The 23,717-nt window shown below is 30.5% G+C and overlaps 1 protein-coding gene across 2 annotated transcripts in view; it reads left to right on the forward strand.

Moving 5' to 3' along the window:
- Window positions 1-7,391: 7,391 nt before the first annotated feature.
- The window catches only part of LOC114127997 (monocarboxylate transporter 12), a 28,064-nt gene continuing 11,738 nt past the window's right edge, over window positions 7,392-23,717 (forward strand). The window contains exons 1-3 of one of the 2 annotated variants that reach the window (XM_050201321.1): window positions 7,392-7,864; window positions 13,071-13,168; window positions 17,235-17,438. In XM_050201321.1, coding sequence (XP_050057278.1) covers window positions 13,099-13,168; window positions 17,235-17,438 — 274 coding nt within the window. In that variant the 5' untranslated portion in view covers window positions 7,392-7,864; window positions 13,071-13,098. Of the gene's footprint in view, window positions 7,865-13,070; window positions 13,169-17,234; window positions 17,439-23,717 lie in introns of those variants that run through there. The other variant, XM_050201322.1, reaches the window with a different exon arrangement.

Here is a 23,717-nt window from a genome sequence, read left to right on the forward strand (position 1 = left end):
CATTAACAACAGTATAAATCATATTACAATGCATTTTATTAATGGATTTTAACTAAGAAATTAATTCTATCATGCCCCTAAAATACACATATATATATATTATACATTTAGTCTTTGCAGTTTAATCGTTGATTAAAATGTTTACATCACACGACTAAACATGCCTTATGATACCAGCCTATCCAACCCACTAGAAAGCACTCGTGTTTTATTCGTTTTAACATCCTATACCATCTCTCAAACAGTCGAATTTCCCAGGGTTACAAGTTACAGCCACCTCATCGTGGTCTATATAAAGAATGATTCACTACTATACCAAATACCAGCTCAATAATGTTTTTTTCCAACTAGGTACCTATAACGTTTACTTAATTATTTAAATATTCTCAATTACTTCAAAATATTATTTTATGACTTCATGTAATTATTATTTATTATACTTGAATACCTTTATTATTATTTTTCTATTCACCATTACAATTATTTATTATGTTATATTATAAAAATTAGATTGTGCTCCCAATCAACTAAATATGGTATGAAACGAACAAATAAATAAACAATTAACACATGAATAACTATAGTATAGACACTTAAAGAATGAATTGTTTCTTTAAATTATTGATTTGGATATGTCTTAACAATCAAAACATTTCAATTAACCCCAATTTTCAAAGGTCTCTGTAAATAACTGATATCTTGTCAAAATTTAAGTTTATATTTACAACAGTTCTAGAGTTTAGAACACATTGATCTAGGTTATGTCGATATTCAATTTTCATCGCTTTTACAATAACATCTATAATCTTAGCAATAAAATCAATAATTTGATTAATTACTCGATGTTAAATGTCATCTCATGTATTTAGAAACAGCGTGTCACAGAAATTATTATTCATTATTGGTGTTATTACCATTAGCTATAGTTTTCCTATGAAACAATTATTGTATAGACTACACCGTTATTGAAACTATGTCAATAATTTATTAATAATTTACTTGATTGTAATTAATTATCTTCATTACATTTGTCTATAAATATGAATTAACATGGTTGATACTCATGAATATATTATCAGTAAATCATAGAATGAAAATGTTTTATTTTCACTAAAAATTTAATTTTGGTATCTAGATATTTAGATATTTATAAATAAAATATTCAAGAAATTTTTATATTTATATCATATATTTATTATTTTAATATAATATTTATTTGTAAGTATAAGGGAATATGTTACATACAAATATACATTTTCAATTTTTAAAACAACTTAGGAATGTTTAAATTATTTATTTTTTGAGTTATCTAAAATAATAGGTACTTTGTATATCCTTATTGGATTAATAATTATATTGAGTATAAAAAGTTTGGTCGTAGGTACGTTTATATTAATTGATTAGAACATTTAAAAATTTGTATACAAAATAATTTTTAAACAAATATTTTAGTTTAGAATGATATTTGATGGCTTAAAGTTAAATACACTAAAATTTTGTAAATATATATATGCTACGAGTACATTGTATGTAATGCGAAACCAAATATTCGCAATGGTTAAGATAAAAAAAAAAACATACAATAGTCTAGATTAGATATTGGTGCATTTTCAAAATGACTATAAATCGCATAATATCAATGAGATGTGGATCCCGACCCATGGTTATTTTATAATATAATTATTGCAATATGTAAAGTTGAGAATAAAAAAAAAAATCATTTATTATGTTTATATTATTGTAAATTTATTATTTGTAAATAAAAAACTAATTACGTATGTATTTATACCTACTTACTCTATTACAGCATTAATTTATGTCCTATATTTTATATATTATAAGCTTATAACTAAGATTTTATAATTATTATTGATTATAAAAAATACTTTGTCAATTTGTTAGTTATGGACTTACACGAGTACTTTACAGGGTTTAATTGATAAAAACTATACTGGTTAAACGTTAAAATGGTAAAACAATTTATTTTTGGCCAATTTGCATGAAAATATCAAGTATTTTACCATGACTTAAAATTTAAATAGTCAATTAAAAATAAAAATAATGAGAAAAAATAATTTGATTTTTGATTTTCCTATAGGCGTTTAACAAATTTCAGTGTGTAATCCATAGATAAGTACATATTTAATAGTATTATATTATTAAACCTACTGTTAGTAAGTCTTTGATCTACTGAAAATATTCATGCTATTTTTACTTACTACAACTACGTTTATTTGTTTCAAATAAGTTAATGATATTCGATATAATGTAAATGTTAATGATTTCTGCTTGAAGCTTTACAATTTTAATATTTTGATTTAGATACTTACAATCGTTTTAATTTAACATTAAACTTAAACCCAGTGACTTGTTGCAGTATATTGCATAATGGTTATTGAAAACCAAGAAACATTTACATGTAACTATACAAATGAACAATAGGTATATCATTAGTTTTGGCAGTATTGCACTTATACATATAATGACGTCCATTGAATATATAATTATAACCTTCCATGGTGTATCTGCATAAAAATAAACTACGAGTAGTAAGTAGGTACTTATAACAAAACTATAGGTATAAATCTAGTTTAGCACCCCCTCGAAATTTCGATATTTTTCTTTGGAAACCTATGAATTTTGACGTTATAAAAATGATGGCGCAAAAATTTTTTTTCGGAAATCGTTAGTTTTAAAGTTATAGCCACGTTAAGTTTACGATTTTCTGTGTTCTGCGCATGCGAAAAACACGATTTTCGATGTTTTGCGCACGCATAGTGGCGATATAATATTATAAAATACAGGTTAAATAATAATTTAATACATAATTATACGTGTCTTAGCACTCGTACTTACACATATTTGTCAAACCAGTGATTTAATAAAAATTATACATATTCTACTGGGAATTTATTTAAAGTTTTATTTTTTATAAACAATAGTGTACAACAATTTGTAAACATATTATTTATTTTTTATTTTTAGTAATTAAACATTAAATTTAATTTAATTAAATAGGTACAATTAACAATTTGGTTCTTAGCATGATTCACTATATCGTTTCAAAGTTTGTGATTTTACGTTTTTACGTATGCACAGAATAACTACTACATATATACTTTAATGGCAAGCGGAGGTAGGAGTAGGTTAGGTAGGACGGTTAGGTTAAGTTACCAGCTGCCCGAAGGGCAGGTATGCTCTCCCCTCCAGGTTAGCTATTTTAGTCCCGGGGGTTTGGCGACCGGAACCGGTAGACGAAGGGAGCCACTATACTTGATAATTTTGTTATTTAACTGTTGGCTCTTTTTTTACCTTGAAATTTAACTTAAAAATTTAATTTTTAACTTCCAAAATAATGATTTGCGCAATTTTTTTTTGCCCCATCATTTTTATAACATTAAAATACATAGGTTTTGAAAAAAAAAAACTAAAATTTCGAGGGGGTGCTATACTAGATTTGTTCCAAACTGTATATTTCTATATAATATTATATATAAAAAAAAAAAATAATATTAATAATAATAATACCTAGTTGGTGCCTAATGAAATATTTATATTTATATTTTTATAATATAATATAATTTTCTTTTATTGTATTATTTGTAAATGACTGTAAAATGGGATCAACGAGCAAATTGTTGCATTAATTACAATCACTACTAACGGCTAAATCCTGCATTTAAGATAACAAACCGAATTTGGCGCACAATTTTTTATTTCAATATTAAATATAGGTAGGTAAATAATAAACGAAACATGTAACCGCTGTTACCGTCTAGTTAAAACGCGTTGTGTGTAATTAGTCAGGCGTTTTTAATGAATTGTATAAACCAGAATAATAACCTAGGTTGGGAAATGTTAATATTTATCATGGAACAGTTAATATATGAAATGTTCCATTTCTAGCCTTTTGTTACTCGCTCCAAATAAAATTCGGTTTGAGTGGATACCCTGGGTCGGAGACGGTACTGTAAAGAAAATATCGTAAAAAGTCTAGTAATCACAACTTTAGTTAACTTAACCTCCGGGGGTTGTGGAAGGCTCCGAAAAAATGGTAATTGAGTGTCTAGCTATCAGTCATCACATGATGTAAATCGATATCCGGCAATGCAATCCGCCTATGACGGATTGTCATACCTCCTGACGTCGAAGTTTTAGTGTTGTTCTTGTCGTGAAAACACTTAAACTCATCATAATTAATACAACTACTAGTAATTAGGTATTTATTGAAACAAACTTATACATCAAAAAGACAGTATTAACATAATTCAATACACTACTGAACTGTAAAAAACATCATAAACCTATTTGATTGTATGTCCCCAGTGCCACCAAAGTACACATACATACATGATACATTACAATTTCTTAGGAAGTATTAAAATAAGAAACATCATGGCTCATGCTCGTCTTATTATTAGATACCTATAATAAACTGTAGTAAACTCTTAAAGGTTAAAAGCATCTGAAGTTTTTGTAAATGTATTATAAATATTACATGTATGTAGGAATTAAGAACTTACGTTTATAGGTTTTATAGGTCACATATAATTTAATTATTGATTATAAATACTATTATACTATTGTTTACCATCAATGATTCTACAAATAATAAAATGTTCAGTCACTTTAATCTATGAAATGTCAGTCATGGCAATTAAAATATATAGTTCATATGATTTTACTGATAGAACTTTTAAATTATACTTATATATATTAAAATAAAATTCCCATAGCATTTATATTTTATTCATATCCATTTTGCATAAATATCTAGATTTAAATTATCTTTATTATAGTAGTTATAACTGAAAAATGCACCTCTTTTTTTGAAGTGGGGGGGATATTAAAACTCTCCTAGAGATCACTTTGCTGAGGAGACTTAAAGTAATATTATATCTTAATAATTAATAATGATTAAATAAAATTTTGTAAAAAAATTTTCCACCTAAAAAATGTTTTAAAATAAACACTAATGATAGAAAGGTTTAAGTATAAAAGAAAAAATATTTATTACTACTATTACTCATGATTTATTCATAGTCAAACACACCTCCTATAGGGATTTTTTTCCCCAGAATTACATAACTAACATAATCTTTTATTTCCTTCATCCTCGTGAATGATATTCATCAAAACTACACATATATAATGTAGTTTTTGTACTCCAACACGGAAAATATGTATGTACTATTTTACAATGTTCTAGTATCTACTGTTATTTATTCTTTAAAAGTGTAACTTTTATGAAAATATTATTTTTATACATTTTGATATAACTGGAAAAAAACAATTAAAAAAAAAAATAAAATACTTTTACAACTTTTTATTACTTTCATTTTTTGGATTTTTTTTAATGACAAAATATACATTTATTCTACTGTCGTCTGTCAACTATTTCTTCGTTTATAAACCTACGTGTATTCGTACAATCATTATCATAAATCATATTATACGATAGTTTGTATACAGCTAGGTTATACATAACGATATATCGTATAACATATGTAATAATGTATATTATATCACACGTTTATCCAATGTAAGATCGTATGGTTGTCCGACAACAGAATACCAAAATGATCAGTATATTTAGACTATTACACACTAATATAGATATGTATATATTTAGTATGCTAGTGTACTTGGAGGTTTTGACAATTTAAACGTGTAAAATAATTAATTGCTTATACAGTTATAATTTGAGGTATCTATTCTAAACTCTAGTCCACTCTATATTATTATGGGTATTTTGCATACATATTAGTATATTACATATATATGTGTCGTGCTTTGTGTATTCGTATGTGTAGTGTGTGCATAAACATATAGGTATAATAATAATATTATCATTTTATCATTTCGTAGTAAGTTGTTGTTATGGCCGGTTTATATAACATTAGCACACACAAACACTAATAATAATTGTGCTCGTTAACTAAATAATTTGTCATTAAAATTATTAAGCATAATATATACGTATTACATTATTATCGCAACTAATACATTTGCGCATTGCGAATATGTGCGTATGTGGCACGCACAATAACTCGTTTAGGTACACAATATGTTATTTTAATAACTTATAATATACCTACTTGTATATTATTATATATCATATTTGTTATATTATACACGATAAATACAGATTTTATTTTATTAGTACTTATCTTTGTTAGTAATCATATTAGGTATCTTTATTATTCAATTTGGTTTATGCCTTATGCGTGTGTGCAAAATGCGTTTCGTCGACTTGTCGATTAAAATAACATCGTTCGATGTTCGAGAATAACGCGTAACTGAGGCATTTCAAGAAATAATATTTAAATAAAAAGAAAGATAATCACGCCTATTATGATTTAGAAATAATATTTTTACGTAGAGAACAGATTTATTCATAGCACAAAATTAATTAATAATATTTAACCATGTCTAACATAGTAGAATGTACTTAATATATATTGTATGTAAAAAACTGTGTATAACTGGATATAATAAAGTCAGTTCAATGGGCATTGCTGTCTCGGACTTGTTTGTTTTTTAATATTAAAAAAAAAAAAAAATCTACTTTTTAAATATTTTTTGAGTTCTGTAGTGATATTAACTTCTATTTTTCAAAATAGAATCCTTCTTTTTACTTTAAATTATTTAGTGGATAATTATTTTGAAAATTGTTGGAAATTTGTTGAAAATATTTTTTCTGTAGAATAAGGGTCATCATTTTTTACTTCTTAAGTAGTACAATCCAAAAAAAGTTTGGAACCGATGATTAAGATATTCATAATAAAAATTTAAAAAAATCAGATTTTGAATAACTGCATTATATTAATGAAAAAAGAAGGGATGAGCGATGAGTACGCTTGTATTTTATATTATGCCATGTTTCTATATTATAATATCGTCATATTACAATATTATTTTCTCTAGGAACGTCGGCTATAGTTCATACTCCATCGTTCGTTTGTGCGGGAGAGAGGTCGCGGTTTAGATCGATTTTCACCCACCGAACCGATCATCTGTGGACCAGTTCGAGATGCCCTGCACACTAGAGCAAGTACCTAAGTAGGTACACGTCGATATTACCGTTGTATATATTATAAAATAATATAATTAAAATAATAACCACCAATCGAGTATATGTAAGTACCTACATATTATTAGGCATACGCTGCATGACACAATATCGGCTTGTATACGCGACTATAATATTATTATACTATTGTATTCGTCACGATGGCCCAATAATATACAAGCACGGGGCGGCGCGTATACCGTCTAATATCGATCGGCGGCCGGTGCCCTCTCCGCCGCGGCCCCGGCGAGGAGGGCGCGCTCGGTCGTCGTCTAGCACGCGGACACTCGCACGCGCACCAGCGAGCGCACGCCGGCAGGAAGCGGCGGCGGCGGCCCCACAACGTCCCGAGTCCACGTCCACAGCGGTGCGCCGTGAGACAGGTCGCGCGGTCCGGTGTCCGCGCGCGTCCGGTGTAGTCTACGGCCGCGTGTTGTTTGAATAACGCGGGCGGCGCGTGCGATGCGATCCCGATCGCGGGTTACCGGCGGCACGACGACCACGACGATTGCACTTGCACCGGCACCTGACGGCGACGGCGACGGCGGTGACGACGACGACGACGACGACTGTGACCACCACCACGACTACGACCGCGGCAGCTGCTGTCGCGACGGACCGCGTTATCGCATCATTGTTCAACGTCCCGCCGACGACGCACCTCCGCCGACGGGACGCCGCCGACCAGACGACCGTCAAGTCCGACGACAGACATCATGGCCGAGGCGACGACGAGTCGCTGAACGACGGACGACGGACGAGACCGCGGTACGCTCGCGGACACACGAGACCGTGAGTACATAATATCCGACTCGAGTGGGTTATAATATTTTATCGCGCGGGCGAGTGCAGCGACGCCGGCTGCAGTGCCGGTGCATTATCCGATGCGACGGAATACAAGCCCCGATTTGCAGTTTTTCACCGCACTCGCTGCGTTCACGTGTTGGACACGGCGTGAGACGTATATTCGAAGAAAAATTTAATGCGTATCAATCCGTATCGATTTGGACCCGAGTCCGCGATACGGCTCTCCCGTGGATCGACGTATAGACACCCGGATTAACAATATATTATGGCTAGATGAGGAACTATATTGTATCTAAAATATAAAATTGCACTAACAGATATTATGAAAACGTATTAGATATCATGATATTGAGGTGCCATAAAAAATGAAAATAACCTTGAGTCTATTTTTAACTCTTAATTCGACCATGGATAGATATGTTCACGTAATATTGCTGCACATAGGTACCTATGACTTCTTGAGAACGGTTGCCTTCGAAACGATACATATCTGTTCGAAAAGTACAAGTGTTGATTTCTTTTAAAAAATATTTGTTATACGTCCAGTCATGAATTTTTGTGACTTACATATTTTCAGTACCAGATAGTTTGAAGTTAGTCAATTTTTTCAAATGTACAAACAAAAAAATTACGTCAGTTATTATAAACTTACAATTTTCTTAGCGTTCATACTTTGTGTTACAGACATTTTATAAACCGTTATGCATACGAATATACTATTATCCGCTTCTAACCCTCTTAGGAAAATGTTATACTCATCCATGATACAATGGTTCGAATGTACGCATATCGATTCATATACGTATTTGAGTATTTCTCTATTTTATGTTTATCGGTAATAGTTATGCGAACCCAACGACATCGTGGTAATTGCCACAATCACATGGGCATCGGTGTTTGTTGGTTGAAGGGGATCGATGGATACGAATACATCAAAGTGGTAGTACTGAAATTTGTATATAATATAATGCAGTGTCTCTGTAGCGATTAGTTATGAGGAGGTGCTGCGTGTACAAATCCAAAATACAAATAAAAAGCCTTGTAAGAAAGTTTCTATTTAAGATAAAATGATAAACAATAACAGCTCACATATGATCTTTCTTCAGTTTATATCTATTAAAAATCTATCTCTGCTATTTGCATTATTCAAATACAATTTATTTACAAACTCTAATTTAAAATTTGTATTATTGTCGCGAGAGGCACGTCATTTTATCCTTGGGTAAGTATCGTTTTTAGCCAATTTAGATGCTTTTCCGGTGTTTATTGGAATCTACGGATTATTTCATTTCAATCGGCCCTGCACATAAAGTAAACAACCAACCGTGTTTTATACATAATTAAACTTGTCGTCTTTATGATAATTTATGTAAATTTAATATAACATAAACTCGTACAACGGTAATGATTTTACTGTGATCGCATTCGAAATGTTATTGTGCGCAATTAAATGGGCTGTGTCCGTTTTCAAAGGAATAATAACCACGATGTTTTTATACACATAATGTTTATATAGCATATACGCATATAGCATTAAATATACACCTTCGTCGTCTAATATATTATATAATTTATTCTTGTTTAACGGAATGTTAAAAGAACAGATTAAACTCACCGAGTCGTCTAGACACAACATCACCGCTAAAATACTATACGCTCTATAGTACTTATAATGTTATTCTATAACCACCAGCTGTTGGTTTTCGACTTAGTAGTGATATCATTAAAATTCACATGTTTGATTCCCGAATATTGGTTTAGATACAAACATAAGTCATTCGTTAAAATTACTCCTCGTCGGTTTTTAAAATATGTGTATGTGTAACACTATACGACATGCACAAAATAAATGAATCTGCAGTACACATATACATTTAATTTCGGACTTGCAAAGTGTATCTTATACACGGAATCACTCACGATATTATTTATTCCCACGGGTTAGCATCTTAGAATTGAATTCACACACACACGGGCACATTGGCGATTACAGGGATTTGTAAAGCTTCCTCGATATTTGTTTAGGCTAGAATGTTCGGCTAGCAAATTTTTTTCAAGCACTCGTATATATCAAGTACATTTTGACCACGAAACGCCTTTCTATAAACGAAATTTTACGACGACAATGCGTTTTTGATATTATATGTTATATTATTTATTGTAAAATATAACGTATTATAACGATAACATGTATTTTACATTTATGAAATATTTGCATAAGTAGGTTTATTATTGTACTTATGTTGAAAATATTTCAATGACCTATTTGCGTATAATATTCATTGGAATATTTAGCAGCGCACCAACAAACAACGATGACTCGTAAATTGATATAACGCATAACACACTATAAACTACATAAAATATACGAAGTTAGATGTTAATACTCATTCAAAATTAATAAAAACTCTTATTAAAATTAATAATAATTTCTTTCATTGTTAATTGTGCTCTATCGAATTCCTTATTAATTATTATGAGCTATGAACAAACGATGTTTTTATAATATCGTACGCCATTACACGCGTATACCTACTTATACGACTGTGAAATTCAATATTACATTGTAGGTGTATTGTGCGGTATATATTCGTTACACGTTATAATATACCGTCATGTGCAAAATAAAATAAAAACAATATAACGTATTATCATACGGTTCAAACAACTCAAAAGTCTCATGGTAACAATTTTTTCCTCCGTCCATTGCGTTTGAGATTTATTTAAAAAAAAAAATACCTATCCATTACGATTTTATCTCGAATACAAATCAGTTATATTTCTAATGCGTTTTTCCGCAATCACCGCAAGTAGTAGTAGGCATAAAATAACAAACGTCAATGCACGTATATATACACATCTGTACCGCGAGGCCATTGGAGGTTGTAGATATAACATTATATATATTTATATATTGATTAAAAACATTTCCCGCTGTAGCTATATATTCTGTGACATAAACAGTGTACTGATCACGTGTGTATTATATTGAAATGAGCTTGTTTTATCGGTATGACCGACCATTGTGATGTTCCGTAAACGAGGTGAGCAATAATTGTATCGTTTTCATATAGTTAGGTAGATATATTATATAGTGTAAATATGTAACGTGCTTGTATGGAAACTCGATTATCTAGAATATCAAAAATTCAGTACCTACATTTCCGTAGGACACCAAGTAAGTAATTCAATATCAAACCACTCAGACAATAATTATTAAATTATTTCGGTATAATAAATAGCATTATACTTAGCCTCACCTTCAGATGTCTGATGATTTTTGAGACATTTAAAAAAAAACTTTAACTTCAGGTTTAAGTTAGCTGAATTAGTACCGCTTTTTTGCATATCTACACCGGTAGGTATCCATTTTAAACCCTTCATAGTTTATACTTTAATTTACGTTTCTACTTTTAAACGATGATTTTATTTTTAAATGAAAAAAAAAATACAATATATTTCAATTCTATTATAAATCATTGTATACGATGGTAAATGTTGAAATAAAACCACCTCACAACACATTGCGTGTTCATTAGGTTTTATTGAGTTTAGTTTATGATTCTGGTGCAAGCACAAAATATATCCTTTAATAATATTGACTTTGACATAAATATATCAATCTAAATATAAATATTAGTTATATATAACAAACATTAATCTGTATGATTGAAATAAAAACTAATAAGTTATTAAAATAAAATATTTGTTAGTAAGTAAATTTATTATTATAGTTATAATAATAGGTACTATTTTTCATTAAGTAACATTGAAAATATGCAAAAATAAACTGTATTGTGTATCATTATGAGATAACTGATAAAATATTTTACGTTTATTTTGGAAAATATTAAATTTCGAGATCTTGTATAAAGTTATGGATTTCTGGTTGTATTTAGTTATGTTGTGATACATAATGAAATGGTTTTTTTATAATATATTTTTTTTATAGTTGATAATTTTATTTCTGAGTACAAATGAATTAGGTTTTCAAACAATTTATGTAAATACTAGTATACCTATATTAGTATATTATGTAAGAATAGCTTTTTCAAACATTGATTTTTCAAATTTTATCCTATTGTATAGTAAGTTGCTATTGTAAAAATGACAAGGAACATATGTTAATACATTATTGTAAGTAAAAGTTTATGGTATTTAATAATTAGAATAAAAAATATGTATTTATTGTGTTATAACATTCAACATTTTGAAACAGTGTTAGAGCTGAAAGATATTCATGTTTAAAAATTTTATATGGTATTTATCAAATTTTAATTACCAACAACCAATCGAAAATCAATTTGATAACTATCTAATTAATTAGGTAATTAATTTTTTTAAAGAAAGTCTTCAGATAAAACTTGATTATATTGACCCATATATTTATTACAAATGTTTCTCTTTTTAGAATTAATGTTTTGGTGTAACGCCAAATATGTGTCAAATGATAATTTATTGAGGCAAATATATATATATAGAAACTTATTTATTGAGGAAAGATATATTATAGCCTTATTAAAATATTATTAACTAACTTGTCCAACACAACCGGTAAACGTGTAATTTTCTGAAATCTAAATCGAAAAATAAATTAGGTACCAAATACACATTTTATATTTTATTTTACTTAAAACAGTTTTGTAAATTTTAACCAGAATAAATTGTGTCATAATAAACGAGTATTATGTGCAGTGTACAATGTTCGTTTAACCTATCTGACAATCATTCATCACTGTTGCAGAAAATAAACGTCATTCGGTTGATACATTTTTTTACTAAGCTCCTGTGATCTTATTTTAAATGAAACTTAAAAAAATCATTATGTACTAAAATTTCTAAAATTAACAACTAAGATGTTTTAGCATAATGACGATTTTTGCGTAAGTGAATTCTACAGAAAATGATTCTCACTCGTTCATGTACATCATTATACATCAGCTGTACTTATTATTTTGAAACTTGTTGCCCATTATTTTAGTAAATTATAATAATCATAAAATGTCATCATACGTAATATCACTATACATTGTTCTTATTAAAATTAAAATATGTCAAAGTTCGTCCACTAGGAGGTTTCTTTATTCAGATTGTGTAATGAAAAATTTTGAAATTAAAAAGAAAAATGGAAATTTAAATAATACAAAGTTAATACTATAATTGATAATAATAAGTTGTTTATTTGTTTCAGTGTATCATTATACGAATACTAAGCAATAATGAGCCTAAAAAAGAAACCCAAAGAAGACGACCACGAAGCATTGGCCGGAGAAGAAGAAGCTGTCACAGGTGATTTGAATAATATATTCTTAAATAATTATGTCACATGGCTAACAGTTTGCATATAAATGTTGGTAAAATTATTCAAGTACACTAAATATTACAAAGAACGCGCGCTTTACAGCAACTCAAATTTGCGTGAATTACCTCAAAAATGTATTATGCCCTATATTTAATGTTTTTTTCATATCTTTTGCATACTATTTAGACAAGTGTATGATGTATTGACATTACGCTTCCGTAACCATGGTTGATCGAATTTCCCTACATTCGTTTTGTATTATCCAAATATGTATTTCATATTGCACATAAATATAATGGCGTGTCCAAAGAATACTTATTTAAGTGTAGAAATAATAATGTATCCACATGAGTATGTATATCGTATATGTTTCTGTTATTGGCCGCGTTTCACCACAACGGTTAAGGGCCAATAACACGATGATTTTTATTAACCAGCCCAATAGTTTTTGCATATTATTGGCTTCATTGAATAATATTTTTATAATTTTCCGATCGATCGCAGTCTCTGTCAAAATATTAGGTATTATATTGGACGCTTGTTGTTAAAACAAGTGTGTGTGTGTGTGTGTGTGAAAGAGGAACAATTTGTATGACCATTGCCAATGTCAGTGTACTAAATACTATATAGTTACTACACTGTTACAGACTGACCTTCGGTCATATAGTTCATTGAGTTTAAAAATACTCGTTGAGACACATAACCCTAATGAAGGTTATTCCTACCTTGATGTATTAACTTCTGAAAACAACCGTTAATTCTGTAATAAGCGAGTAAAATTGATTCTATCGAGAGAGAAAACTGTATAATGTGCAAAAAAGAAAACTTTTATTTATTTAATGACCCAATAATAATTATTGAATAAACTACATTAAATTATACGAGTTCAACTTTCAATTTGAATACACATTACTGGTGACGAATAATAGATAATTAGATAATTAGTAATAACTAATTAGGTATCATTTGGCAAACCTATAAACTTTTGTTTGTTTTAAAAACTTCATTAATTGTATCAATACTTATAATTTTAGATTTATATACAATTGTATTTAGTAAATAAAAATCAACACAATATAAAATAAATAATAAACATAATATTAACTTTATTATATTTATAGCTCTACCAGTCACGGTGTCACGCCCGTGAAAAGAATTTGCAAGTCAAACATATTTTAAATTTAAATTTTTAATATAATAATATTTATTGGATAATAAAAAAATTGTATTGCATGGCAATAATAGAAAAATCGATGCTTTTTGTTAATTTAATCATTTAATAGATTTAATCTATTTAGCGCAAAAATTACCGTTCGAGTATTTAAAATTTGAAGGTAACACTATATAAATAATATAATATAAACTATGTCTAAGATTTAAAAAATTTCTTTGTAAACGATATTGTCGCCTTCTTCTGGATTGGGGGCAAAAATGTACATGTTTAATTTTGATATAACGCGGGAAAGGGCAACGTACTTAAGAACATTGAACACTTAGGCCAATTTCAGCAACGTAAAGTGTTTGTCACTGAGCTTTATTTGTAGTCATTTCGAATGCTAATTTAATTGGAAATTGTATAAGTACATCTAAATTAGAAGGGTAAATCTGATGGTATAATTGGTAACATTACGACTACATAGTATAAAACAAAGTTGCTTCCCGCTTTCTGTCCCTATAAATACTTAGATCTTTAAAACTACTCAACGAATTTTTATGCGGGTTTTTTAATTGATAGAGTGATTCGAGATGAGGGTTTATATATATATAACATGCATAATATAGTAGATAAGCACTGATAATTTTAAAGGTTTTTAATTACCGCTGCGTGCTAAAAACACTTGCGCAGTAGCATTTTAATATGATTTAGTAGTGTATCGAGTTCGATCCTAGGATAGTTGCCCATTTTTTACATTTTTTTTACATCCTTCTTAGGGCACATATAACCATATTAGAACTAAAAACTAATACGAGAGTGGTATATACTGGTAAAGATAATAAATATTTTACCAAAGATTTACTTTTAATAGGCAACAGTAAAATGAATATTAAAAATGTCTGTATTTCAGTACTCACTATATCAACATTGATTAAAAAAAATCAATACAATGGTTTCAGGACAGGGCTATTTTGTCACCAATAAACGAGCAAGTCTATAAATCAAATGATTTGATACTTTCTAAGTTTGATGCACAATCACGGTTTTATTATTCAATTGTACAGTTTTAGAAAAAGAGGATGCAGTCCATTTTCCGACAGAGTTTCTTAAGTTTTTACGGCTTCTGGAGTTCCACCTCGTAAATTGATTTTAAAATTAGAGGCACCTATATCTTTTATAAAAGAATATCAATTATACTATCAGATTTACCTTTAAAATTTAGACGTACCTATACAATTTCCAATTGAATTAGCATTCGGAATGACTACAAATAAAGCTCAGGGACAAAGATTTGACGTTGCTAAAATTGACCTAGGCGGTCAATGTTTTTCACACGATCAACTGTATGTTGTCCTTTCTCGAGTGACATCAAAATCTAACATGTTCATTTTTTCCCCCCAATCTAGAAGAAGATGACAATATCGTTTACAAAGAAATCTTTTAAATTTTACATAACTTAACCTTTCAACTTTTTAAATTACAACATATATCTTTAATTCATTATTCTAAAGTCAATTATGTTTTTAAGTACTTTGATGTACAAAAATCGAATTTTCGACTAGTAATTTATAAATTATAAATATTTAAATTTTAATGAGCGGAGTTGAATGGTACAGCGAGGTAACCTGCAAAATGTTGGACCAATATACTTCACTTAGTCTATCTAAGTTTTAATAAACGTGTTACTAATTAACTACTCGTCTGAAATTAAATTTTTGTAGTTCTAAATATTTTGGATAATATTCTGCTTTAACTTATGGAATTTAAATTTAATGTTGTTATTCAAAAATCAAAAGATAAAAACTAAAAAAGATGTTGTTTTGTTATTTTTTTAAATTTCGTATAATAAATGTTTGTAAAAACCTTAGTTTTTTAATATAATATGTATCTTAAATTAAATAAATCACTCCATTAATATAAATTATTTTAAATTATGCATTGAGTGAACATTGATGTTTGACATAGGTACTATATAAAGTATTATAAATTTATTCGTTTACATTTTCAATTATTTAGAACTTAAGTGAATAGCGTTCAAGCACTTAAGAATAAATCAATTCTTGCTATGGTTAAATTAAACGATTAAAAAACATAAATTAATAGCAATTAATAAATACTTAAATACCTAACTAAGAAAATATATAAAAACGATTTAAAATATTTTTTTGTTTTAAGAACTAAATAAATAAATGATTAACTATAAAACGTATATTGTTGGATCTTAAGTAATTAAATACGTAGGTACTTAAAAGTTAAAACTAATCGATTATATTATGTAAATATATTTATTATTACAGTAAATGTAAATTGTATTATGTAATATTTAGATATAGTACGTAAGTTTTGTACTTAGGAATTTTTCCATAAGATTACCTACTGCTGTCAGTATTTTGATTTTCGATAAGTATAATAACAATACATAATAATATAAACTAAAATTATATAGTTTTCATCTTGTATTAGTCAGAAATAATCTTTATAAATAATAATAATTGTTAGTAATTATTTATATAAGTAGGTACGTACGTATTTAATTTATACATATGTTAATTTATTAGACTAACACTTATATCAATATAATATTATGTAATATAAATGTATAATTATATGTTATACTTACATTAAGCATATATACACAATAATTATTAATTACTATTGAAAAATAAATAATGTATAATTTGTCAACAAGCAATTTTCTGACCGTTCATCAATCTAATAAACATGTCTATAAAAAAAGAAAGAATTTTTAATTATAATTATTAGGTTTAAAACAACGTTTTAAATGTTGAAAATTCCTCATTCCTAACCGTTAGCATGTTGGTGACATCCTTAAATATAACTGAATAATATTATATGTTAATCTATATTATATTATACGTTTTTGTGATTTTATTTAGAAAGTCAAAACTATGTACTCGTTCCTCCGGATGGTGGATGGGGCTGGCTAGTACTTCTGGGAAGCACATTGGTCAATATGTTAATTCCAGGCACCCTTAAATCATTTGGAGTGCTATTCGTAGAGTTCACCGAAGCATTTCATGCATCAGAGATCGCAGCCTCATGGATACCTGCCATCTGCTATTTTCTCTATTGTTCTTTAGGTAAATATTATTTATATTATTATAGGTGCTCACAAATTGCCTCCTGTAAATTTATTTTAAAAAGATTACTGGAATTGCCTCCCGAAAAAAAAGTAGTCGAAAAAGCAGTGACCTTTCTACTGGAATCGCCTCCGACAACTATAATTAATCGATTAAGCCATTAAGGTATAATCTTACATATAATTATAGACTAATAAACATATTAGATAAACTGAGAAAATAAATGATAGTATATAATTATAATATTTTATTAAATAGACTGACAGCTATAATAATAATTAATAAATAATAACCAACTTAAAATAAATGATAAAAATAAAAATTTAAGTTTGTTGTATTGTATTATCGTATCTTAGCCTTCGTGGCTTGAATTTATTTACTAATACATTTAAGTATTGCAATTTTGAAATTACATTCGTGTTTGATTTTTCAAATAAATTATTAATATAATTTGTTTTATTTTTTTTTTGTAGCTGTCCTTATAATTTTAGTTTCCATTTTTGACGATTAATTAATATTACCGTAACAGCATTGATTTTAATACATCCAAAAATTTGTTAATATGAGTGCGAGATGATGAAAAATTAGAATTATATTTACTGTAAAATAATTCACAAGCGTTAGTAGACCTTTGTGTACTAGATGTTATTTCAGCCCATATTTTCAGTGGAAAATATTAATATTTTGAACAATAAGAAAATCGATATAATCGATAATACGTGTAAAACTATCGATAATTTAAGTATGCTATGGGAGGCAATTCAAGTGAAAAAAAGTTACCTACCTTTTTTTTTTTTTTTTTTTTTTTTTTTTATTATTAGAAATATATACAATCTGTATTTAACTATACAATAAGTAATATTGATGATTTATATACAAAACTGGACGGCTTGATAGAAGGGAGTGTCCAAACAACACTACTTCAATTTTAGACTTTTAATTGATGATTTTTTTTTTTTTTTTTTTTTTTTATTATATGTTTATTGGTTGAGGAGGTCCCTGGGCCAATTTCGCTTTAGACGACGTGGAGGGTTGTCGGGGAGAGTGACGGATGAGAGATTGGAAATGAGTGGATTTGGATGGTTGACTGTGTTATTGTGAAATAATTTATAGGAGAGGGAGGCTAGGGTGCTTATGTATGGGATTTTAAGGTCAGAGTGGAGTGTGAGGTTGGTAACGTACCAGGGTGCGTTTGTGAGGAGACGAAGACAAATTGATTGGAAAGCTTGGAATTTTTGAATGTTCGATTTTTTGGAGGTACCCCATAACTGTATACCGTATGCAGGGTCGGACTGGCCCGGACCGCAGGACCGCAATCGCGGACTGGGCCCCTGGCTAGTTGGGCCCACAGACTTAATTTTCATATTTTAAAATTAAATATAATGCCTTTGTTTTAGTAACTGTATTCAAACATTTTTTAAGGTTTCTTATTGATTTTATATTCATAAAGTAAATTAATATTAGGTCTCGATAAGGTTAAGTAAAGTGTTTTTATTATGAATATATATATAATGATATTAAAAATAATATAATTTAATACATTGTTTACCAATTTGAGTCTAGGATTCATTCGCAACAGATGAACGGCCAAATATTTCATTAACTGCAGATAGGTTTAAAATTAAAACTTTTAATTATACACCTATCTACTTGATATTTGTGCAAATAGCTTAGATTAACGACTTATAAGTAATTCAAAATTACTTAGTGATTGCATTTGTTTAGGTCCAAAAAATTTTAGTTCTTTATAAAAAGTGAAGTACCTGCAAACGCATTACGAGAATTTTCACTTCTAACAACTATTGATAGACTAGGTAGCATATGAAATACAACAATTCGCTTTACAGTTTAATTCTATTACTAAAACATGAAAATTACATAAGCTTTTATTGATATTAGATTTATTGAGCATTTGTCACTTTCTAGATAATATTCTTACCTTTAAATTTGATCATAGGTAAATTTACTCTAATATTAAATCTAACGTTTTACAAATTATGTTTTGCTGAATGCAAATTTGTTATGATATAGGCATGTTAATAAGACAGAGACAACACATGTGGGTTTGGCGTCCTCTTATAAATATAAAAATTAATAAGTTAAAAGTAGAGCTAACAATTTTTAGTATAATCTAAGGGCCCCTTAATCAGATTGCAGACTGGGCCTTTTGACGCCAGTCCGACCCTGACCGTATGTCTTAGAAGGGCGGAGAATTTGTTTATATATTAAGAGTTTTGTGTTGAGAGGGAGATTTGATTTGAGAAGGTGTTTCATTTTGTGGAGTTTAAAGTTAAGTGATTTTCTTTTTGTTTTTATGTGAACTGCCCAAGTGAGTTTACTGTCGAGATGGACTCCGAGGTAACGGGTGGCATGTGCTTTGGGAATCGTGACGTTATTGAGGGTCATGGGGGGACTATGGTCTGGACGTAGAGTAAAGGTTATGTGGGTAGATTTATTTGGATTTATTTTGATTCTCCACAAATTGAACCAATTTTGTAGTTCATTGAGATGGGATTGTAGATTTTCGGATGCTATGGTTAGGTCAGCATTAGTCGATATTATGCCTGTGTCATCTGCGAAGGTAGCGAGAGTGGTGTTCACAAAGTGAGGAATGTCGGAGGTAAATATATTGTAAAGAGTGGGTGCTAGAATGCTTCCCTGGGGGACGCCAGCTTTTATGTAGTGGATTTGTGAGAATTCGTCCTCGCAGCGAACGACGAAGGATCGGTTATGAAGGAAAGATTTTATGGTTAAAAACAGGGGGGCTGGTAGAAATCGTATTTTATATAGTAGGCCTTCGTGCCAAACACGGTCGAACGCCTGAGCTACGTCGAGAAAGACGCCAGTGGAGTACTGTTTGTTTTCGAGAGTTTGTGCAATTATGTCGATTATTCTGTGGACTTGATGGAGTGACGAATGTTTATTTTTGAAACCGAATTGAGTGTGGGGGATTATATTGTGGCTTGCTAATAAAGGATTTATTCGCTTTAGTATAATCTTTTCTAGAATTTTTGAGAATGAGGGTAAAAGGCTGATAGGACGATATGAAGAAGGCAGGTCAGGAGGTTTATCTGGTTTTGGAATTAGAATAATTATGGAGTGCTTCCATGAATGAGGAATGTGGGAGAGACGAAGAATTGAGTTGAAGATAAAGGTTAAGAGAAGAATGGCTTTCTTAGGCAAATGTTTAATGATTCGATTTGTTATAAGGTCATGGCCTGGAGATTTTTTGTTTGATAATTTACTGATAATAAATTGGATTTCGCTGGGGGAGGTATGTTTTGTGGGTAGCGACATAGGAAGGCAATTGGTTAGAGATTTTTCAATAAAGGAAGTGTGATCGATGTTGTTAACGTCGGGATGAGGAGAGAAATTATTTTCTAGAAGAGTGGCAAACAGGTTTGATTTTTCTAGGTTGGTCTTTGCGAAGGATCTGTCAGGATATCTAATTGGTGGAATTACTTTATTCTTATTTAGGATTTTTTTAGTAGCTTTCCAAATAGAATTGTTTGAGTTCGAGAGAGAGTTTAAATATCGTTGGTATGTTTCTGTGTTGTGAATACGTAGAAGGTTTTTAAGGGAGCATGCAATATTGTTGTAGCGACTTTTGTCACTGGGGAGGTGGGTGTGGTGCCATCGGTTTCTGGCTCGGCGTTTTTCAACAAGCAGTTTTGAGAGGTGTTCAGGGAGAAAATTTTTATTGCGATTGGAGGGTAAGGAGGTTGATGAGTCAAGGGTGGCGTTTTTTATCAACGTGGTGAAGGTTGAGACAGCAGAGTCTATCTCTTCAGTAGATTTTAAAGAAATGTTTAGAGATATATTGTTTTCAACGATGCGGGAGAATTTTTTCCAATCGGTTATACCTGGGGTGAGAGTGGGGAATTTTTTCAGTGAGATCAATTGATTATTTAAAGTTAATAGGATAGGGGTATGATCAGACGAGAGGTCTGCGAGATTGGCAATATTATAGTTGAAGTTATTTGGGAGAGTATGAATGAAAAAATCAAGAATGTCGGGAACTCTGTTGGAGTGTGATGGCCAATATGTGGGGTCAGGAGGAGATAAGTATTTTAGATTGTTAGAAAGTAGTGATCTGTGTAGTGAAAGGCCTCTAGTATTGGATACTCTAGATCCCCATAAATTATGTTTGGAATTGAAGTCACCTCCGGATAAAAATGTGTTACCGAGGGATTTGAAATACTGAGTGAAATCATTGTCGGTTATTTTGTTAGCTTGACCCGGTGGACAGTAAACAGACGAGATTGTAGTGGGTACATGGTTTATTGAAATTTCTATATTTGTAGCTTGAATGGATGTAGTTTGGAATTGTGGAAGTATTGAGTGACTAATGTTAGTTTTTATTATTAATGCAGAACCAGCATGCGCAGTACCATCAGGGTGATCGCAGTGGTATGTTGAGTAGCAGGGAATATGAAAATTTGAGTGTGTGGTGAGGTGGGATTCACTAATTAGAAGTATATCTATGTTGTTTACAGTAAGAAATGCTTTTAATTCATTTTTTTGTTGCAATAGGCCGTTTGCATTCCAAAGAAGGATGGATAACGGGTGGAGAATAGTTTCGTGATTATTTATCATCTTTTGAAACTATAAGTTTATTGATAACAGTGGTTAGTAAAGAGATTAGAGGACAGATTAGGTTTTTTAGTTCTTCGAGAAAAGATGAAAGTTTGAGGGATATGTCTGGATGAGTTGTAGGATTGGTTGGATTGTTTACGTTATCGGTGGTAGCTTGGGCGTAAGTTTTGGGGAAGTTTGAGGCTGAAATTGAAGTAGCGTTTACAGATGTTGGGAGAACATGATTTGATTGAGGGTTAAAGTTTTTTTTTGATTGTAGAGTAGATTGAAATTCCTTATGGACTGGGCATCCTCGGTAGTTCGCAGGGTGGTCACCACAGCAGAGAGCACATTTTGCTGGAAGATTCTGAGATTTTTGGCATGATGTGGACAGGTGGTTGGCTCCGCAACGGACGCATTTTGGGGGATGGTTGCAATAGGATTTGGTGTGTCCAAACGCTTGACAACGGAGACATTGTATTGTTAATTTGTTTGCACGAGGTTCTTCGATTTTTATTTTGGTGTGGTACAAAAAACTGATCGAAAATATGTCTTTATTGTTGATGGCTGGTTCCAGGTCAATAAAAAAGAGCGGGAGAGGAAGTTTTGTATTTCGTTGAAGAACATTGGTGATATTTCTGGTTTGATGACCGTGAGAAAGTAATTCATTTTTAATTTCATCTATTGGTGTGGTGTGGTGGAGGTTTCTCAGTACTACACGATACGCTCTATCTTGCTTCAGTTGATAAGTATGAAAGGCTGCTTTAGAGTCTTGCAGAAATTTAATAACTGAGCGGTATGAGTCTGCCGAAGTAGTGGAGAGTTTTATGCCATTGGTTGAACTTTTGCATGAGAAATGTTCTCCTTTGGTTAACGTTTTGATGGAGTTACAGAAAGCATTGAAATCGTTAACTAGGCGAATGAATATAGGCGGAGGTGGCTTGATGACTGGAGTGGCTGTACCGGGTTCTGGATCAATCTCGATTAGGTTGTCGTTTTGTATTTCCGAGGGCTCGGAGTGATTTGAAAACAAGGAGAAACGATTTGATGAAACAAATGTTTTACTTTGTTGAGTGGGAGAGTTTGGAGAGTGGGGCAGTGAATGTTTACCGTTTTTATTATTTTTATTTTTTATCGTAGTGAACCCGTCGGTTTGGTCGGGAGTTTGTTGAGAAGTACCATAATTATTTGATACACTCTGTAGACGAGATTTTTGTATAATCAAAGGTGAAACGGTTTTAGACTGTTGTTTATTATCTGGCATGGTGAACGACGACGGTACGTTCTAATGCTAGATTACGGAGAAGCCCGATAAGGCTGACCGTGCGATAGTGCGGCCGCCCGACGGCCGGCCGTATTTTTGATAGAACCGTGACGATAATTAGGTTGTAGTATAAATAAATTTGTTACCGAATATGAGCTGGAGGCGCTCCTTTTGATGACTTGGTGTTGGGGTTGGAAGAACAGGATTGACGCTGTTGAATACGTGGAATGTTTAAAAAAAAGAAAAAAAAAACGGACTAAAACATGGTAGTTTAACACGAATAGAAGGATAAACAGCGAGACGCGATGTTTCGTTATCAACGGTCGTGACCTACCTAAATTTGGGAAGCAATTCGAGTGTCGCCATTATTATATTATATATATGATATACTAGCTTCTATAGACGAAAATGTGCAAATTGATCCAACATATACATTGTGT

This window comes from Aphis gossypii, chromosome 1 (genome assembly GCF_020184175.1).
Source record: "Aphis gossypii isolate Hap1 chromosome 1, ASM2018417v2, whole genome shotgun sequence".
Lineage (NCBI taxonomy): Eukaryota > Metazoa > Arthropoda > Insecta > Hemiptera > Aphididae > Aphis > Aphis gossypii.